Here is a 16137-nt window from a genome sequence, read left to right as displayed (position 1 = left end):
GACCATTTTAAAATTCTATTTATGAGTCCACCAAAACCAGAGAAGTGAAATATAAGCAAAAATCCTTATCAAAATATTAGCAAATTGATTCTAGTAATATATTAAAAAGGTAATACGTCTTGACCAGTGACGTTTATCTCACAATGAAAGACTGGTCTAAAATACAAAATCAATTGATGCTGTATGGTATATTAGTAGATTAAGGAGTTACATGATTATCTTAATAAAGGTAGGAAATTATGTGTCAAAATTCAACAGTTAATCAGGATTAAGAAAAAAAAAGACCCTCACTGAACTAGGAATTAAAAGAAACTTCACTAAACTGACAAAAGGCATCTATGAAAAAAAATCCATAACTAATATTGTCTTTAGTAAAATATTGAATACTTTCCCATTAGCACTGGGGCATAGATGAAAATGTCTGTTCTTAACACTTCTGTTCAAAATTTTAGTGGATGTCCAAGCCAGTATGGTAAGTCAAGAAAAAGAAATTAAAGGTAAACAATTAGAGGAAGCTTAAACTATATTTACATTTGACATACTGTGTGTATAAAAATCCTAAGGGATCCTAAAACAGTATCAGCTCAAATCAGCATTGTTGCAGAATAGGAAGCTTGTATTAAAAATCAACTTTTTTCCAGAGACAATTTAAAGAAGATGCCAAGTTCATAGAATGGAAAGCTCAAATTTTTAAGATGTCAGTGCTCTCCAAAAGGGTTTACAGAATTGATGTAAACCCAGCCAAAATTCTAGCAGGTCTGGGTTTCTTGGGGTAGAAATTAATAAGCGAGGGGTGCCTGGGTGGCTCAGTTGCTTAAGCATCTGCTTTCAGCTCAAGTCATAACCCAGGATCTGGGGATGAATGGAGCCCCACCTCGGGCTCCCCACTCAGTCTGCCTCGGGCTCCCCACTCTGCTTCTCCGTCTGCCTCTCTCTCCCTGCTCGTGCTTGCACGTGCCCTCTCTCTCGCTCTTTTTCTCTCTCAAATAAATAAATAAAATAAATAAAATAAAAATTAAAAAAAATTAATAAGCTGACTTCAAAATTTATGTGGAAAGGCAAGGAAAAAAATTAAAAAAAAACATTAAAAATGGTTAGGGTTGAGAAGCACTGAGTTAGAAATTTATTATGTTGATTTAAAAATGTTTTGGATCTAGTTTTAAGTGCTTTAAAATAGATTTTTTTCTGAAAACTTGCATATGAAGATAATTAAAGCAATGCAAAAATGGGAGAATGAGAAAAATGTAAATATAAGTCCAAATTAAGTAATGTAACGTTCCCAACATTTTTTATATATGTTAAGTCCTTACACAGTAGATGAGTGGAAAGACACCAATTGTTTTAAATTTATAATAGCTGTATTATTTAGGGTTCTTTGTTTGCAAGCTGTAGAGACTGATGCTGGCTAAGAGGCAAAAATAAAATAAAATGAAGAAGAAATATTGGCAAGGCTCAGGGGCTCAAAGGAACAATGGGGTGCTTGGCAATGGGATGGAAAAGGAACCAGAACCCATGACTACAGTAGTAGTTACTGCCTGGGCACAATGCCTTTGGAATTGAGTGAGATGCCAACCTTTTGATCTCTTTGTTCCTGTCCTCAAGATTCAGAATCCAGGGAGGGGAATTCTAACTGGACAAGTGTAGAAGATTATTTTCAAAGGTGGTGGCAGTATTTTTCTTTTCTCTCTACTTGTACCTTTTGCAATTTGACTTTGTTGCTCCTTCCATTAAAGGTGGAGTTTATCCACTCAAATCAATCTGAACTTAGCTGAGTGACTTGCTTTGGCCAGTGAAACCTTAGCAAATGCCACACAGAGGCTTTGCTAGCACTTCATGTTGGGCTTACTTCTTTTGGCTAGAGTTGGAACTCTGAGCTTATAATGTCAACAAGTTGGAGCTAGCATTTTGGAGAGACTACATATGGGAGAATCAAAGTGCTCTGGCTAATAGACTGCCTCCTGCCAGAATGTGAGCGAGACCATCTTAGCCCATCCTTACCCACTTGAGTTGATAGATGACTATAGTGGAGAAGTGACCTGAGTCAAGACCAGCAAAACAACTGATCATCTAAGCCTCGTTCAAACTGCAAACCCACAGAATCATAAGCAAATAAAACTTTTGTTTGTCAAGCCACTAAGTTTTGAAGTAACTTGTTATGCAGCAGTAGAAAACTGGTATTAGGAAAAAAAAAAGTGATGTTAAAACCATATAACATATAGCATTGGCTCTAGACCTACATTATCCTTAATAATTTGCAATAAACCAGTTGTAACAGAATACAACTATAAGAGGGATAATAATCATAATAACAAAAGAAGACATATATTGAGTTCTGTCAATGTGCTGGCATTTATCCAAGCACTTTATTATTAGATAACAAAGTAACTTAGCCAAAGTCATAAAACTGTAAGTGATAGAGCTAGGATTTGAACTCAGTCTGTTTCTAGAAATTAGATATAAGTGTTTGGCATCAATACATGTCTCTTCCCAGCAAGAAATATTAATTTCTATGAGATCTCATAATAGTAAGCAAGAAGGATTATATGAAAACGTGAAGAGGTGGGGTCATTATCCTTTTTTTGACTAGGAGTTTTATATTTATTTATTTTTTTTTTTTTAAAGATTTTTTTTTAATTTATTTATTTGACAGAGAGAGACACAGCAAGAGAGGGAGCACAAGCAGGGGGAGTGGGAGAGGGAGAAGCAGGCTTCCCACCGAGCAGGGAGCCGACGCGGGGCTCGATCCCAGGACCCCGAGATCATGACCTGAGCCGAAGGCAGACGCTTAATGACTGAGCCACCCAGGCGCCCCATAGGAGTTTTATATTTAGACAGTATCCTAAATTGCTTCCTGATATGAAAGATGAGGACATTCTCATACTTTTATTTCTGTCTTCTCCCATTTCAGTTCCCCTGATTCTGTTAGTTATTTTATTTTTTGAATTTTAATTCGTATTTTTCCCTTAAACATAATTCATATAGATTTTAAAGCTTATTTCCTGCTTAAATTAACGTTCACTTCTATCCTTTAGCATGGCTTCTATGTTACTGAAGTTTTTACTTTGTTTTCTCTCTTGGTTGGCCAAATTTCATTATCATGTAACCTGTTCCTCTCCCTCCCCAATAGGGATCATCGGATCTCTTCCAGACCAGAATATTTGCCTGTGGCTTTTATAATTGGAATACAAAATAATTGAGTATAAAAATTGGAGATTGAGTACTTTTTCCTCGTAGTTCTTTTAGAGGTTATTAAACATCCTGAGAAGTCCTTTTATTTCCCCTTTCTACTTTTGCTTGAAATCCCTAGGAATCTTTATCCCAGTATTTTTCAGTATTGACCCCTCTGTATTATTATTATTTGAAAATATGAATCTAGGCAAAACTTCCATTAATTTATCTTTCAGAATTTTTTGTTATATTCTATTTTCTTGCTTCCTTTCAGAAGCTGCATAAAGCCAAAAGTAAAGATACGAATTTAATTTCTGAATGGATTTGTAAAAACCAATTTTAAGTTTGTTGGATCACCTTTATCTGACTTCTGTTTCCGTTAGCTTTTTCTCTGAATTACTTTAAGATATTTGACTCTTTTCATTCTTTTTGAGAAGTTTCCTGAAGTCTGTTCTCCATGTCTGTGGATGTACTTGTAGCAGCTTTTATTTGTTTCTAATGTGCCTTTTATTCCTATACTGAATTTTCCCATTTCTTTTCTATATTCCATATTCATCCACCTAACTTTTTTTCTTCCCAATCATCTTTTATATCTTTTCTTTTTTTTTTTTAAAGGGGGACTTTTTTTTAATCTTTATTTTATTGTGTCTCTGAGTTTCTTAAGTAATCTACTTGAAACTCTAGAGCTATTTTCTACATTTGTCTTTTGCTTGTGTTTCTTCCCCTCTCAACTACTACCACTCCGTCTCCCTGGTTCTATATAAAACCCTATCATTCTTAGTAATTATCCTTAAATGTGTAGAGTTCTCTCTTGTCATACTACTTGATAAAGAAATTAGTGCCATGGAAATGGAGCCTAGATCAAGTGATCTGAGTAACTCCCTATCTTCAATTCAGATTTATTTTCTGGAACAGTGGTTGTCAAATTTTTTTTCAATACAGTCGGTAAATATTTTAGGCTTTGCAGTCTGTACAAAGTGACTCTGCTGTTGCAGCACACAATTAGCTATAGGAAATATGTAAAAGTGTGGGCATGGCTATGTTCCAATAGAATTTTATTTATAAAATCACACAATGGGTTGTTTTTAACCCAAAGGCAATATTTTGTTGACCCTTGATCAGATATTCAAGATATCAGGGGTAGACAGGAGGTCTTTACCAGGTAATGATGTAGACTGCTAATGCCACTCCTAGGTGCAGATGAAGTGCAGAAGATGACAGTTTGCTTCTGTCGCAGGAATGGTTGGTGCTAACTTGGCTGTGCAGTTACTTGAAATTGATTATCCTACTTCCTGTGACCTGTAGAGTACTGATACTTTATGACCTCCCACCTCACTTGCTTCATGGGCATTCCTGCTTCATTTCTTCTTTTCCCAGATGCAGCGATGATCAAAATACTTTTGGCAACAGTCAGCCTCGCTTTTTATTCTCTTTTTAATCCATGTTTATAGTCTACTTTTATGAGCTAAGTTCTTCAATAAGCTTTTGGCATCACGAAAAAATGTCATCTTTCAGAAAAGTTGGGTCTTGAAGATGTGAAATTAATTTGGCTTCCAAATTGTTGTCTCATATACTAAGTTTTTGCAAATCCATTCAGAAACTCAGTTTATATCTTTACTTTTGGCTTTCTGCAGCCCTCGGAAAGGAAGGTCTCGGACTCAGTGAGCATAGGGCCTTAGGATAAAAAAATAAAAAACCCAAAAACAACCAAATATGTAATAGTGTAGAATGCTTGTAGATATCATACAATATTCTTGCTCCTTTTTGGAGTTCATTCATATGACAGACAAGTTTAAACCTTGAGAATGTGAGATGAGTGAAATAAAGTCATTTTCCAGGCAGAGCTTATGGCCTAGTGAAGAAGAGAGCTCTAAATAAAGGCAACAAAATATTTATGTTGCATTTTTTGATATGTTTAATTTTGTAAAGGTTGCCTAGGTTTATTGTATTATATAATCTGTATAGATAGATATGTTTTATATATTAGATGTATTTCAGGCATTTATATCATTGTATTTAAATTTTGTTTACATTTGACACTTTCATTTCATGGAAAATCTGAACTTTGGGTAATTTGATAGAAACTTTTATTTTTATTTAGGATTTATTTATTTATTTGAGAGAAAGAGAAAGCACAAGTATGGGGTGGGGGAGGGGCAGAGGGAGTCTTAAGCAGACTCTATGCCTACAGCACAGAGCCCCGCATGGGGCTCAATCTCATGACCCTGAGATCATGACCTGAGTCAAAACCAAGAGTTGGACACTTAACTGACTGCGCCATCCAGGCATCCCAGTCTGATAGAAACTTTTAAATGTAAACTTTGCCAAAGGATATCATATGTACATTTGTATGATTATTCATTAAATATGTAATAAAACATTCAGCAGTGTCCAAAGTTGTTATTTTTCATTTCGTTTTTTTTGTTTGTGTGGGGTTTTTCTTCTGCAAAGTCTAGATATTTATAGAAGAAATACTACAATTTCTGAGATAATTTGGGGGAGGCTCATGAGTAACCCTGTCTTTTAATTTTCTTCTTTCTGAAATGGTGGGTGTTTTTACTGTAATAGTATTTCTAAACTTTGATACATTCCTTACCTTTCTATTTGTATGGAAAAAGCAAAAAGAATAGCTTAGTAACCTTAGTTTATTGAGGAAACTAAGGTTAAGAATGATATAACTACTAGAAGTTATACAACTAATAAATAAAAGAACTAGGACACAACTCCAGGTTTGTCAGATTAAAGCCAATGCTCTTATCTATGTATCAGTTAAATTGCTGTGCCAACAACTTACCTTTAGATAATTCAACAAGTGTAGATCTACATCATTCATGTCTCACAAATCACAGTTTCCTATCTGTCAGGTTGTTTTCTTACAGTAAAAACTATTTGGAAAATTAGCTTATTTCAGTTTTTCAATGGTTGTATTTATTCATTTACTCAACTTGTATTTACTGAGCTCTCAGAGAAAAGAAAGCAAATTAAACAGACATAATTCCTAACCTCTTGAAACTATTTCCACATCAAAAATTTGGTGATCTCTTTACAGTAGTCACTATGAGAAGTTGTTCAATTATTCTTGAGATGTGCCTATTATTTAAATATCTTGCAATGCTACTTTTTCAGAATTTCCTCTTCACAGCCTAACTCTTAATCTTCACCAAATCCAAAATAAGGGTTTGCTATTAGGGTATATATTTTAATTTGGAAACAACTAAACGCCTCCAAACCTAAAGGCAACAAATAAGTTACATGGTCAAGTTAATGAATTCCTTTTTTCTTTTTCATTGAGTTACCCAGCACCCTGTCTTGTTCATTAAGATTATGAATTAAAGTATGATGGGCTATTTGTCTGACTTTGAATGTAGTTCTATCAAAGAATTCCATTTTTCTTCTAGCAATAAATGATAGAATTCTTGGGATATTATTTCTAAAGCTCCCAACCCAGCTTTGAAGAGATATATTCGTATATTCAATCACTTTTTATAATAGACAATGTCACTGGTTTGTAGACATACCCTTACTTGGTCTGTATTTGAACAAAGAAAAGGATATGAGATATAACATAAAAAGAAATAAAGAAAGGGAAAAATGCCAAAGTGGTGGCAGTGTGTTTTTTGGGGTCATGTGAGAGAATGTTTACACAAATGGTAATTGTTACCACTTCCTGCATCTGTTTATGCTATTGCTTATGTTTGGTGCGGCCTCACTCCATCCCTGCCCAACTGTAATGCCGCTTTTATCCAACATTCCTGAGCTCTCCTACTGTAATGATATTGGGTCATATAAATTATATAATGTAGTATAATTATTTGGGACGTGCCTTTCTCTCTTATTAGATATAAGCTCCTTTAAGGCAGCTATCATGTGATTCATTACTGTTTATATCTCTGAATTTTATCCATATTACAATTAATATCAAGTGAGTGAATGATGAATGTGTGGACAAAAGAGATTTTGTGTAAGACAAATTTACAGGATGACATGCAATTGTATATGTAATTCTGTAAGGAATAAAATAAGGGATGTGCTTTAGTCAGAGAGGTAAAAAGGAAGAATTAAGAAAAAAGAGTCAGAAAATTTTAATTACTAACAAATAGCATATATTATGCATTGGCGTATACCTGAGATCAAATTTGATTTATGCAAGAAGGAAGAAGTTAGTTAAAAGAAATGTCTAAAGCACATGTGTACTTTATACTTTTTATACTACTCGTCGTATCAAGCTCTGAAGTGAATGGCCAAGGACAATCAGAGGTCTTATACTCTGTAGAAAGAGTTTTTATTATAAAAATTAATAATAAAGAGTCTTCATTATTTTAAGTACTTTTCCTCATTAAATATTATTGCTTTTCAACTTAAAATATTACAGGTACCCATAGGATATTGGACATACAGATCCAGGATTCATTAAGACTCTGTCACCTTGAGCCAAGGATTTATTTGATACCCTCCTGCATCTTTTATTCATACCAATTAACATATTTCAAAAAAGAATTAACACATTTACCATAAAGGAATTAAAAAAAAAAATAGTACTACCCACACTTTCCAATGCCGAAGAATAGCAAGGTGGTAAAAAGAGAATTAGACGATGAAGTTATTGAGTCTGTCAAAGACCTTCTTTCCAATGAAGACTCAGCTGATGATGCTTTTAAGAAGAGCGAACTAATTGTTGATGTTCAGGAAGAGAAAGATATAGATGTTGAAGAGGAATCTGAAGTTGAAGATGAAAGACCAGCTTGGAACAGTAAGCTACAATATATCCTGGCCCAAGTTGGATTTTCTGTAGGTTTAGGAAATGTGTGGCGATTCCCATACCTATGTCAAAAGAATGGAGGTGGTAAGTTTTGGGGTTTGTTTTTGTTTTTGTTTTTTGTTTTTGTTGTTAAGTGATACATTGCTGAGTAAATCGCAATTGACTGTCTCAAATAGCTCGTGTTGCTGCTGCAGCCTCATTATTTCAGAAACCATGAATTCCATTGTAAAGCCAGGGAGACTTCTTTGTTGGAAGTGAGCTCAACTCTGTTTTCAGATTAGGTTTCCATAGGAGCAGATGGCTTGTTATGAATACTCAAAGATTGCTCACAGATTCTTTCTGTGGATGCTTTTAAATATCGCTAAATTACTGACCTTTCTAACAAACGTTAGAGGCAGTCAGTTATTCTCTTTGGAGAAAAACCTAAAGTGTCTGATATAAGACAGGACTGGTGAAAGAAGTCAGAAAGAATGTTCTCTCCACAATTTATTAACTCTGAATTTTAAATTATTTCACTTTTCAAGACAAAAATTACATACAATTTAGAATAATTATGGTGTTGAAATGCTGACCAGAACTTTGTAGATCCTAGGAGAAGGGATTTAAACAGAAAATGTAATGCCAGACATTCTTCATTCTTAGATATCATATATATTTGGTTTCTGATGCTACAGTATTTGGGGACAGTGTTTAGTTTCAAAGAAAACTTCAAAGAAATTAGCATCCTTAATTTAATTTTATTTGTTTTAAATATTTTATTTATTTATTTGAGGGAGAAAGAGAAAGCACAAGAGAGCAAGGGGGTAGCGCTGAGGAAGAGGGAGAAGCAGACTTCCCACAGAGCAGGGAGCCCAACTCCATGCAGAGGCTCCATCCCAGGACCTTGGGATCATGACCTGAGCCAAAGGCAGATGCTTAACTGACTGAGCCACCCAGGCACCCCCATCCTTAATTTTATTTTATTTTTATTTATTTATTTATGTATTTATTTTTAAAAGTTTAGTTCACTTTTTTTTTTTAAGATTTTATTTTATTTATTTGACAGAGAGAGACATAGTGAGAGCAGGAACACAAGCAGGGGGAGTGGGAGAGGGAGAAGCAGGCTTCCCACAGAGCAGGGAGTCCGATGACGCAGGGCTCGATCCCAGGACTCTGGGATCAAGACCCGAGCCGAAGGCAGACGCTTAACCGACTGAGCCACCCAGGCGCCCCCCCATCCTTAATTTTAAACAAAAATATTTCCCATCAACATAACATTCTATTTTTTTGTATTTTTGCATATAATCAGTAAAGGTTGTTTAGCAAAAATTATCTTAAAAATCAATAAAAAAGCATGTACAAAGAATGGGTTGTTCATGTAAGACACAAGCTCTAGAGTACCCCAAAGTCAAGTAATGTTAACTAACATTTGGGTTGAAACTTTGTTATCTCTATACATGGAAACTATTAAAATAAATGTGGTTAAAGACTAAGTACTATATTAACCGCATTTCAGCATACAAAGGGTAGAAAGAATATTTTGATATTTGATTCCAGTTTGTGATAGTTTTGTTGAATGGACAAAAATATGGTTTTATATTTGATGTACAAATCAAATGAAATAATATAATCATATGTGAAATTTCTTTTTAGACTGTAAGATAAAAAGCTAAGGTGTTCCGATGACAAAATATGTTAAAGATCTTGCTTAGTTAATTCAGCTAGGCACAAAACAACAGGTTTGGAAAAAGTTGCCTGGTTGACAAATCTGCATGAGAGGTAAGAATCAACATAGGAAGTCTGTGATACACCACAGCACTCCACCGGCACTGTAAGCTCCTTAGCTAGTCGTTAACACCACATATGAATTATTTATTGAATCAGCTATAAGCAGCTATGTACTACCCTGCTTTTTGTTTCTCATGAGCCGTCCCATTTGCCAAGTCTAGCAGAAGATGAATTCTGATTTTTAAGCCTTTCACCTTATGACACTATTAAGGAAGAAGGCTGTCTTGGCTGAAGTCAGGTTGCCTTCCATTTGATACCATTTTTTTTTTTTCTTGGCGGCGAACTCAAAGGATTTCATATTTAGAAATTAGTTATTAGCAAAAATTGTTCCTCCTCATTTTCATATGGAAAAAGAGTCAAAATGCTCTTCCTACTATCGTTTCCTCTCTTCTATACACAAATACTAGACCGTGATGTTATAAAATGCCAGTGGACTTTATTGTTTCAAAATGGCTCTCAGGTTACAAAAGGCTGTACCCAACATGTAGTATGGCATTGAACCTTCCAGGTATTTGAATAGTGTTTTCTGGGCTGTTTAGTCAAACACCTTCTGACCACCTGAATCCCACTCATTTGTCACTTGAGGCACTTCATGAATAATAGAACTAAAAAGTGATAGACCCAACATAAGTTGATTTGTCTGAAGATATTAAACTTAAAGTACAATGGTTAAGCTTAATCAGTAGTGTTTTATAGAAGCTACCAGCTCAGGTTTTGAAGTCAATTTGGCCTTGAAGCCTGGCTCTTTCCCACACTAGCCATGTGACCTTTTACAAGTTAACTTACTTCTTCTGGTTTAGTTCCACACCTGTAAAAAGTGATGATAATGGTGCTTACCCCATTGTATTCTTGTAAGGAATAAATGAATAACTACATGTAACATGCTTAGAAATGTGCCTGGCAGATAGTAAATGCTCAGTTATATCTTAGTTATGATGTTTTTATTTAGTTAGTTTATTTATTTAGTTATGACTATTTTTAATATGGGGGCTAACAGTAATTTGAGTTAAAGAAAAAGCTAAGTATCTAATGGCATGCTATGCACACATAACTGAGGAAAGATTCCCAATGAGTCCAGTTTTAATTCACTCTCTCTGTAGTCATTAACACATACATAAACTCATCCACATTTTAGGATTAGGTGCATGTGTTAAAATGCACTTTCAGTCCTTTGGGAAACATTTTCAGGTTATTAGCACCTGAACATTCCTAATCATTTTAGAATTAGATATTTTATAATTCTGTTTTATGAGCTCATGTGTCCATGCTTTACATTACATACCCATCTATAGAATCAACTCAAGTCCAAAAGGCTGCAAATCGGTCATAAGAAAGTAGAGATTAGGGGCGCCTGGGTGGCTCAGTCGGTTAAGCATCTGCCTTTGGCTCAGGTCATAATCTCAGGGTCCTGGGATCGAGTCCCACGTCGGGCTCCTGGCTCAGCGGGGAGCTTGCTTCTCCCTCTGCCCCTCCCCCTGCTTGTTCTCTCTCTCTCTCTCAAATAAATAAATAAAATTAAAAAAAAAAGAAAGTAGAGATTTTCTATGGGCCACTATGTTAGGGAAATTCTTGTATATGGTCATTATTTCACAGATATATAGAGATACTGAGAAAATTATTTAAAAAAATAATGTTTACTTCTTCAACAGACTACCAAAAAAATTTGGACAACTTCCAAAATCTACTCAATACCATTAAACACTTTTTAAAAATGGGAAGATACAATAATGGCCTCTAATTTGAAAAGGGCATTGACACCATCAATTACATGACTGACTTGACAGTCTCTGGTTGGACAAAGCTCCAGATAAGAAATTTGAATGTAGGAAGTCCATTCTAGAGGTTACTTAATGAATAATTTGCATATGTATTCTTATGTAGAAATGAATACATTTCACATTTTAACTTTATCAGTTAATAGAACCTAATATTAACATTGTCAAACTATTTTAAAATAACTAGTTATATGTTTTGAGATTTGGCTATAATTTTCTTAAGTATGAAAACCTTACTACATATATATAATATATATTTGCACATATATTTTACAATAGGTGTTAAAAATATCTTAGTTTCTCAGTCAACCTCACTGCCCCTACACAGAATTTTGGAAAATAAAAAATTCTTTTTGGGGCACCTGGGTGGCTCAGTCAACCTGACTCTTGATTTTGGCTCAGGTCATGATCTCAGGGTCGTGGAATTGAGCCACATGACAGGCTCTGCAGTAGGCATGGATTTTTTTTTTTTTTTGTAAAGATTTTATTTATTTATTTGAGAGAGAGAGAGAGACAGAGATAGCAAGAGAGAGCAGGAGTGGGGAGGAGAGGGAGAAGCAGGCTTCCTGCTGAGCAGAGAGCCTGATGTGGGGCTCGATTCTAAGACCCTGGGATTATGACCTGAGCCAAAGGCAGACGCTTAACCAACTGAGCCATCCACACTCCCCGTAGGCATGGATTCTGCTTAAGATTCTCTCTCCTTCTCCCTCTGTCCCTCCCCACCCCTCAGCCTGTGTACACATGCGCTCTCTCTCTAAAAAAATAAAAATAAAAAAATAAATAATAATAATAATTCCTGAAACATACTTTTTAAATGAAGTATATTTGGGGAAAAAAATGACATTTGTCTGAGGTAGTTCTTTTTTTTTCTATCTTTTTTTTCTTTTTCAATCTAGGCAGCCATTTCTTCTCTCCTGTTTTTATTTAGGGGAAAAAAGTCAGCTTTAGTACTATAAAATCTCATTCATTCTAATTTATCTGATTTGGAATGCATGTATAGGTAAGTTTGAATAAGATTTAATAAATTCAATAGCAGTGTGTGAATAAGAATTCCAGGAGTTTGTGAAACCTACTTGAGGAAATAATTTTAAAGAATTAATTTTTTATGGAAAATGAAATTGTTTTACCCTTTCAATAAAATGAAACTAAAATTTATATTCTCACTTTTTTCATAATTATTTTTTATCATAAACTCTTTGTAGCAGTCAAATTCAGGTTTCAAATACTAGAAAGTTTAAAATGATGAAATTGCATTTTCCTTAAAGTCTTTTATAATTATACTATATAGAAGTTCAAATATTGTCTTTTATGAGATAATTTAAAATTAGTGTATTCTCTACTGTGACTGTTGAAAATATAATCTTTTTTGTTCTTGTCTCTATAGGTGCATATCTTTTGCCATATTTAATACTGCTACTGGTAATAGGTATTCCCCTTTTTTTCCTGGAACTCTCTGTGGGTCAAAGAATTCGGCGAGGAAGCATTGGTGTATGGAATTACATAAGCCCTAAACTGGGTGGCATTGGATTTGCAAGTTGTGTAGTAAGTTTCCTGGTATGGTATATGCCATATAATTTTTACAGGGTTTGTAACTGTATAGTTTGCATTTAAATGAAACCTTTGAGTGTGTATTTCTATTTAACTCTGTAATCATGTTTTTAAAAAACACCATTGGAGTTTGCACTAATGCACTAACCAAACTGTAAATATTAATACAGTTCATCTTGATAATGCATGTTCTTAAGATCTAAGAGAGACATCTATTTAGAAAAGATAATGTGTTTCAAATAAAAATGAAATGAGGATTTTTAATATGTTAAATGGGGTTTTATGCATTTCATCTCATTTCAAAGGAAGTGGCACGGGAGGTGTAATGTAATAGCACTGTTTTGTTTTGCAGGTGTGCTTTTTTGTGGCTCTCTACTACAATGTCATCATTGGCTGGAGTTTGTTTTATTTTTCTCAGTCTTTTCAGCAACCTCTTCCTTGGGATCAGTGTCCTTTGGTGAAAAATGCTTCACACACTTGTAAGACATGTATCACGTAGTGTTTTTGTATATAAAGATCATAAAGTTGCTAAGGGCATGAGATTTTGAGATTTTTTTCTTTTCTTAAAATAATGTGGAAAAATCTTTCAAAATTATCATTACAAACTTTCCTCACTTTTAGGATTGGTATACTTAGAACGAAGACCATTGGCACCATCTAATTTTACTAGCTCTTCCCAAGTTATTTTATCAGCTCTTCCCAAGTTATTTTATCATGCTGCATGACATTGGGGTAAAATATTATAACCCTTCAGTTGTTAGCTTTGACAATTTTTTATTTTGTACAACTTTCTTGATGCCTTACATTTTGATTAAAATAAATAAAATATAACTTTCAGTTATAAAATAAGTAAGTCATGGAGATGCAAAGTACAGCATAAGGAAGATAGTCAATAATGTTGTAATAATTGTATGGTGACAGATGGTAACTATACTTATTGTGGTGAGCATCATGTCATGTACAGAATTGTAGAATCACTATATTGTACACCTGAAATGAATATAACATTTTATGTCAACTATACTTCAGTAACCCAAATTTTTTAAAAAAAAGGTCATACAGGTAATCATACATAAAAAATAGGACAAAAATAATTTGGATCGAAATAATTGTTTTTATGTCTTTAGTTCCCTTGTTTCATAGTTTTCCCATCATTTATTTTTAAATCCTAGAATATAAATAAAGGACAATTCCCTATAGTAGTGAGGTCCAGTAAATCTAGAATGCAACTCACATATGTAGTCTAAAATTTACTAGTAGCCACATTGAAAAAAGTAAGAAATAGGTGAAATATTTTTCCAAAATATTAACATTTCAACAAATAATATAAAAATTGTTAATGTAATAATTTAAAATATTTTTCTTGCACTAAGTCTCTAAAATCTTCTTTGCATTTTGTATTTACAGCACATACCACTTTAGACCAGCTTCATTTCAAAAGTCACATATGACCAGCAGCTAGTGTATTTGACAGCTCCGTCACAGGAAGTCAGTCAGATAATTCTGGGCGCGGAAGGGGCTATAAACCTGTTGTGTTTTAATTACTTTGCTAAAAAAAGCTTACATATTCCTATTTCAGAAATGTGTAATAAAAAATATTAACAAGAATACATGTCTGTGGATTTTTCACAGTTTTGCACAATTGAGTTTTCACTGTGAATTTAAATGCTTCTCTAGAATAATAGTACTTTTCTCTGAAATGTTAAGAACTGATTTGTAGGCTTCCTGGGGAAACAAAATGCCATTACTCTTCCTAGTCTGAAATGATGGTAATATCTTTCTTTCTACAGTTGTAGAGCCAGAATGTGAAAAAAGTTCTGCCACCACCTATTACTGGTACAGAGAAGCCCTGAATATTTCCAGTTCCATTTCTGAAAGTGGGGGCTTAAACTGGAAGATGACCGTCTGCTTGCTGGCTGCCTGGGTTGTGGTTTGCTTGGCTATGATCAAAGGCATTCAATCTTCTGGAAAAGTTAGTATGCTAGAGCCCTTCCTGCTTCTGCTAATCACCACTCCTGCATGTGATGCCCACCTCAGGCTCTGCTATAAACATCTGTGGGCAAACTACAAGTACCACGTCATTCTAGGTAGTTAAATAAAGATTGGTGAAAAGTGGTGCTTTAAAAAATGCGTTTAAATTAAAGAAAGAACCTACAGACATGTTTTATAGTGAAATCTGAAGTCACTTATAATCTTTCCTTATTTCATCAAAGAGATTTTTTGAAGTTTTGTGTCAGGACCTAAAAGACCTTTATTTTTTGCTCTTCATTCCGTTGGTCCTCGTGTTTTAGTTCACTGAAGATGAAGTTGAGACAGAAATAACAGGAGAGCGAGTCCTACAAATCAGGAGATGGGTGCCTCAGGCTGAGGGTACAGCCCTGCTGAGTCCTGAAGCTGCAGAGCTGGGTCTGTGGTAGCTGGCAAGGGTCTGGGGGCAGAGCTCAGCTGGGGGAAGGGGGGCAGGGTTGGCAGGGAGGCACTCTAATGTGAGGCTTTGCAGGTCAGAGAGAGGAATTCACATTTTATTGCAACTGTATTAAAAATCCCTGGAGTTCTTTAAGCAGGAATAAGATAACCTGAGTGGTAGCCTGAAAACTAGGAGAATATTACCAGTAGAGCAGGACTACTTCTGGATGTTTGACTTTAGCACCTAGATGGATGGTTGCTCTATTTGCTGAGACAGAGACAGGTGGGGACATCTCTGGGCGAAAGTCAGAAGTTCTTTTCTGGATCTGAAAATTTTAGAGACCTTTTAGGCTTCCACGTGCAAATGTCAAGGAAGCAGTAAATATCCGGTTAGGACAATTGCTTTTCTATGCTAAAACATTCGCATAACTTTAAGCATGAACATTTGTGAAGCAGAAAGTTAAACCTTGACATTGTTAATTATTCAGAGTCTTAGGAGCCTTCACAGGGGCCCACTCTCTACTCCAGAAGCTTTACAGAATTATAATGGAATTTTGATTAATGAAAAAAAACCTCTTTTTTGCTGTTGCTGTTACCTAAAACAATAAAAGTATGAATTTGTTAGGGAGATAGTAGCCATTATTTCTTTTAAATATTGCTTGTTTTGTGAACTATAAGAAATAAACACTTTCAAGTTACATCATACCAGTGGAC

The 16137-nt window shown here is 34.7% G+C and overlaps 1 protein-coding gene across 2 annotated transcripts in view; it reads left to right on the top strand.

Annotated features, from left to right (window-relative positions):
* Positions 1–16137, top strand: part of SLC6A15 (solute carrier family 6 member 15) — a 43557-nt gene that overhangs the window by 12040 nt on the left and 15380 nt on the right. For both annotated transcript variants that reach the window (XM_036091259.2, XM_036091258.2), the window contains 4 exons: positions 7541–8011; positions 12854–13011; positions 13370–13496; positions 14808–14989. In XM_036091259.2, coding sequence (XP_035947152.1) covers positions 7723–8011; positions 12854–13011; positions 13370–13496; positions 14808–14989 — 756 coding nt within the window. In that variant the 5' untranslated portion in view covers positions 7541–7722. The remainder of the gene's footprint in view (positions 1–7540; positions 8012–12853; positions 13012–13369; positions 13497–14807; positions 14990–16137) is intronic.

The sequence above is a fragment of the Halichoerus grypus genome, chromosome 6 (genome assembly GCF_964656455.1).
Source record: "Halichoerus grypus chromosome 6, mHalGry1.hap1.1, whole genome shotgun sequence".
In the NCBI taxonomy this organism is placed as follows: Eukaryota; Metazoa; Chordata; class Mammalia; order Carnivora; family Phocidae; genus Halichoerus; species Halichoerus grypus.
The sequence above is the reverse complement of the archived record's forward strand: the minus strand, read 5'-3'. Positions and strand labels throughout refer to the sequence as shown.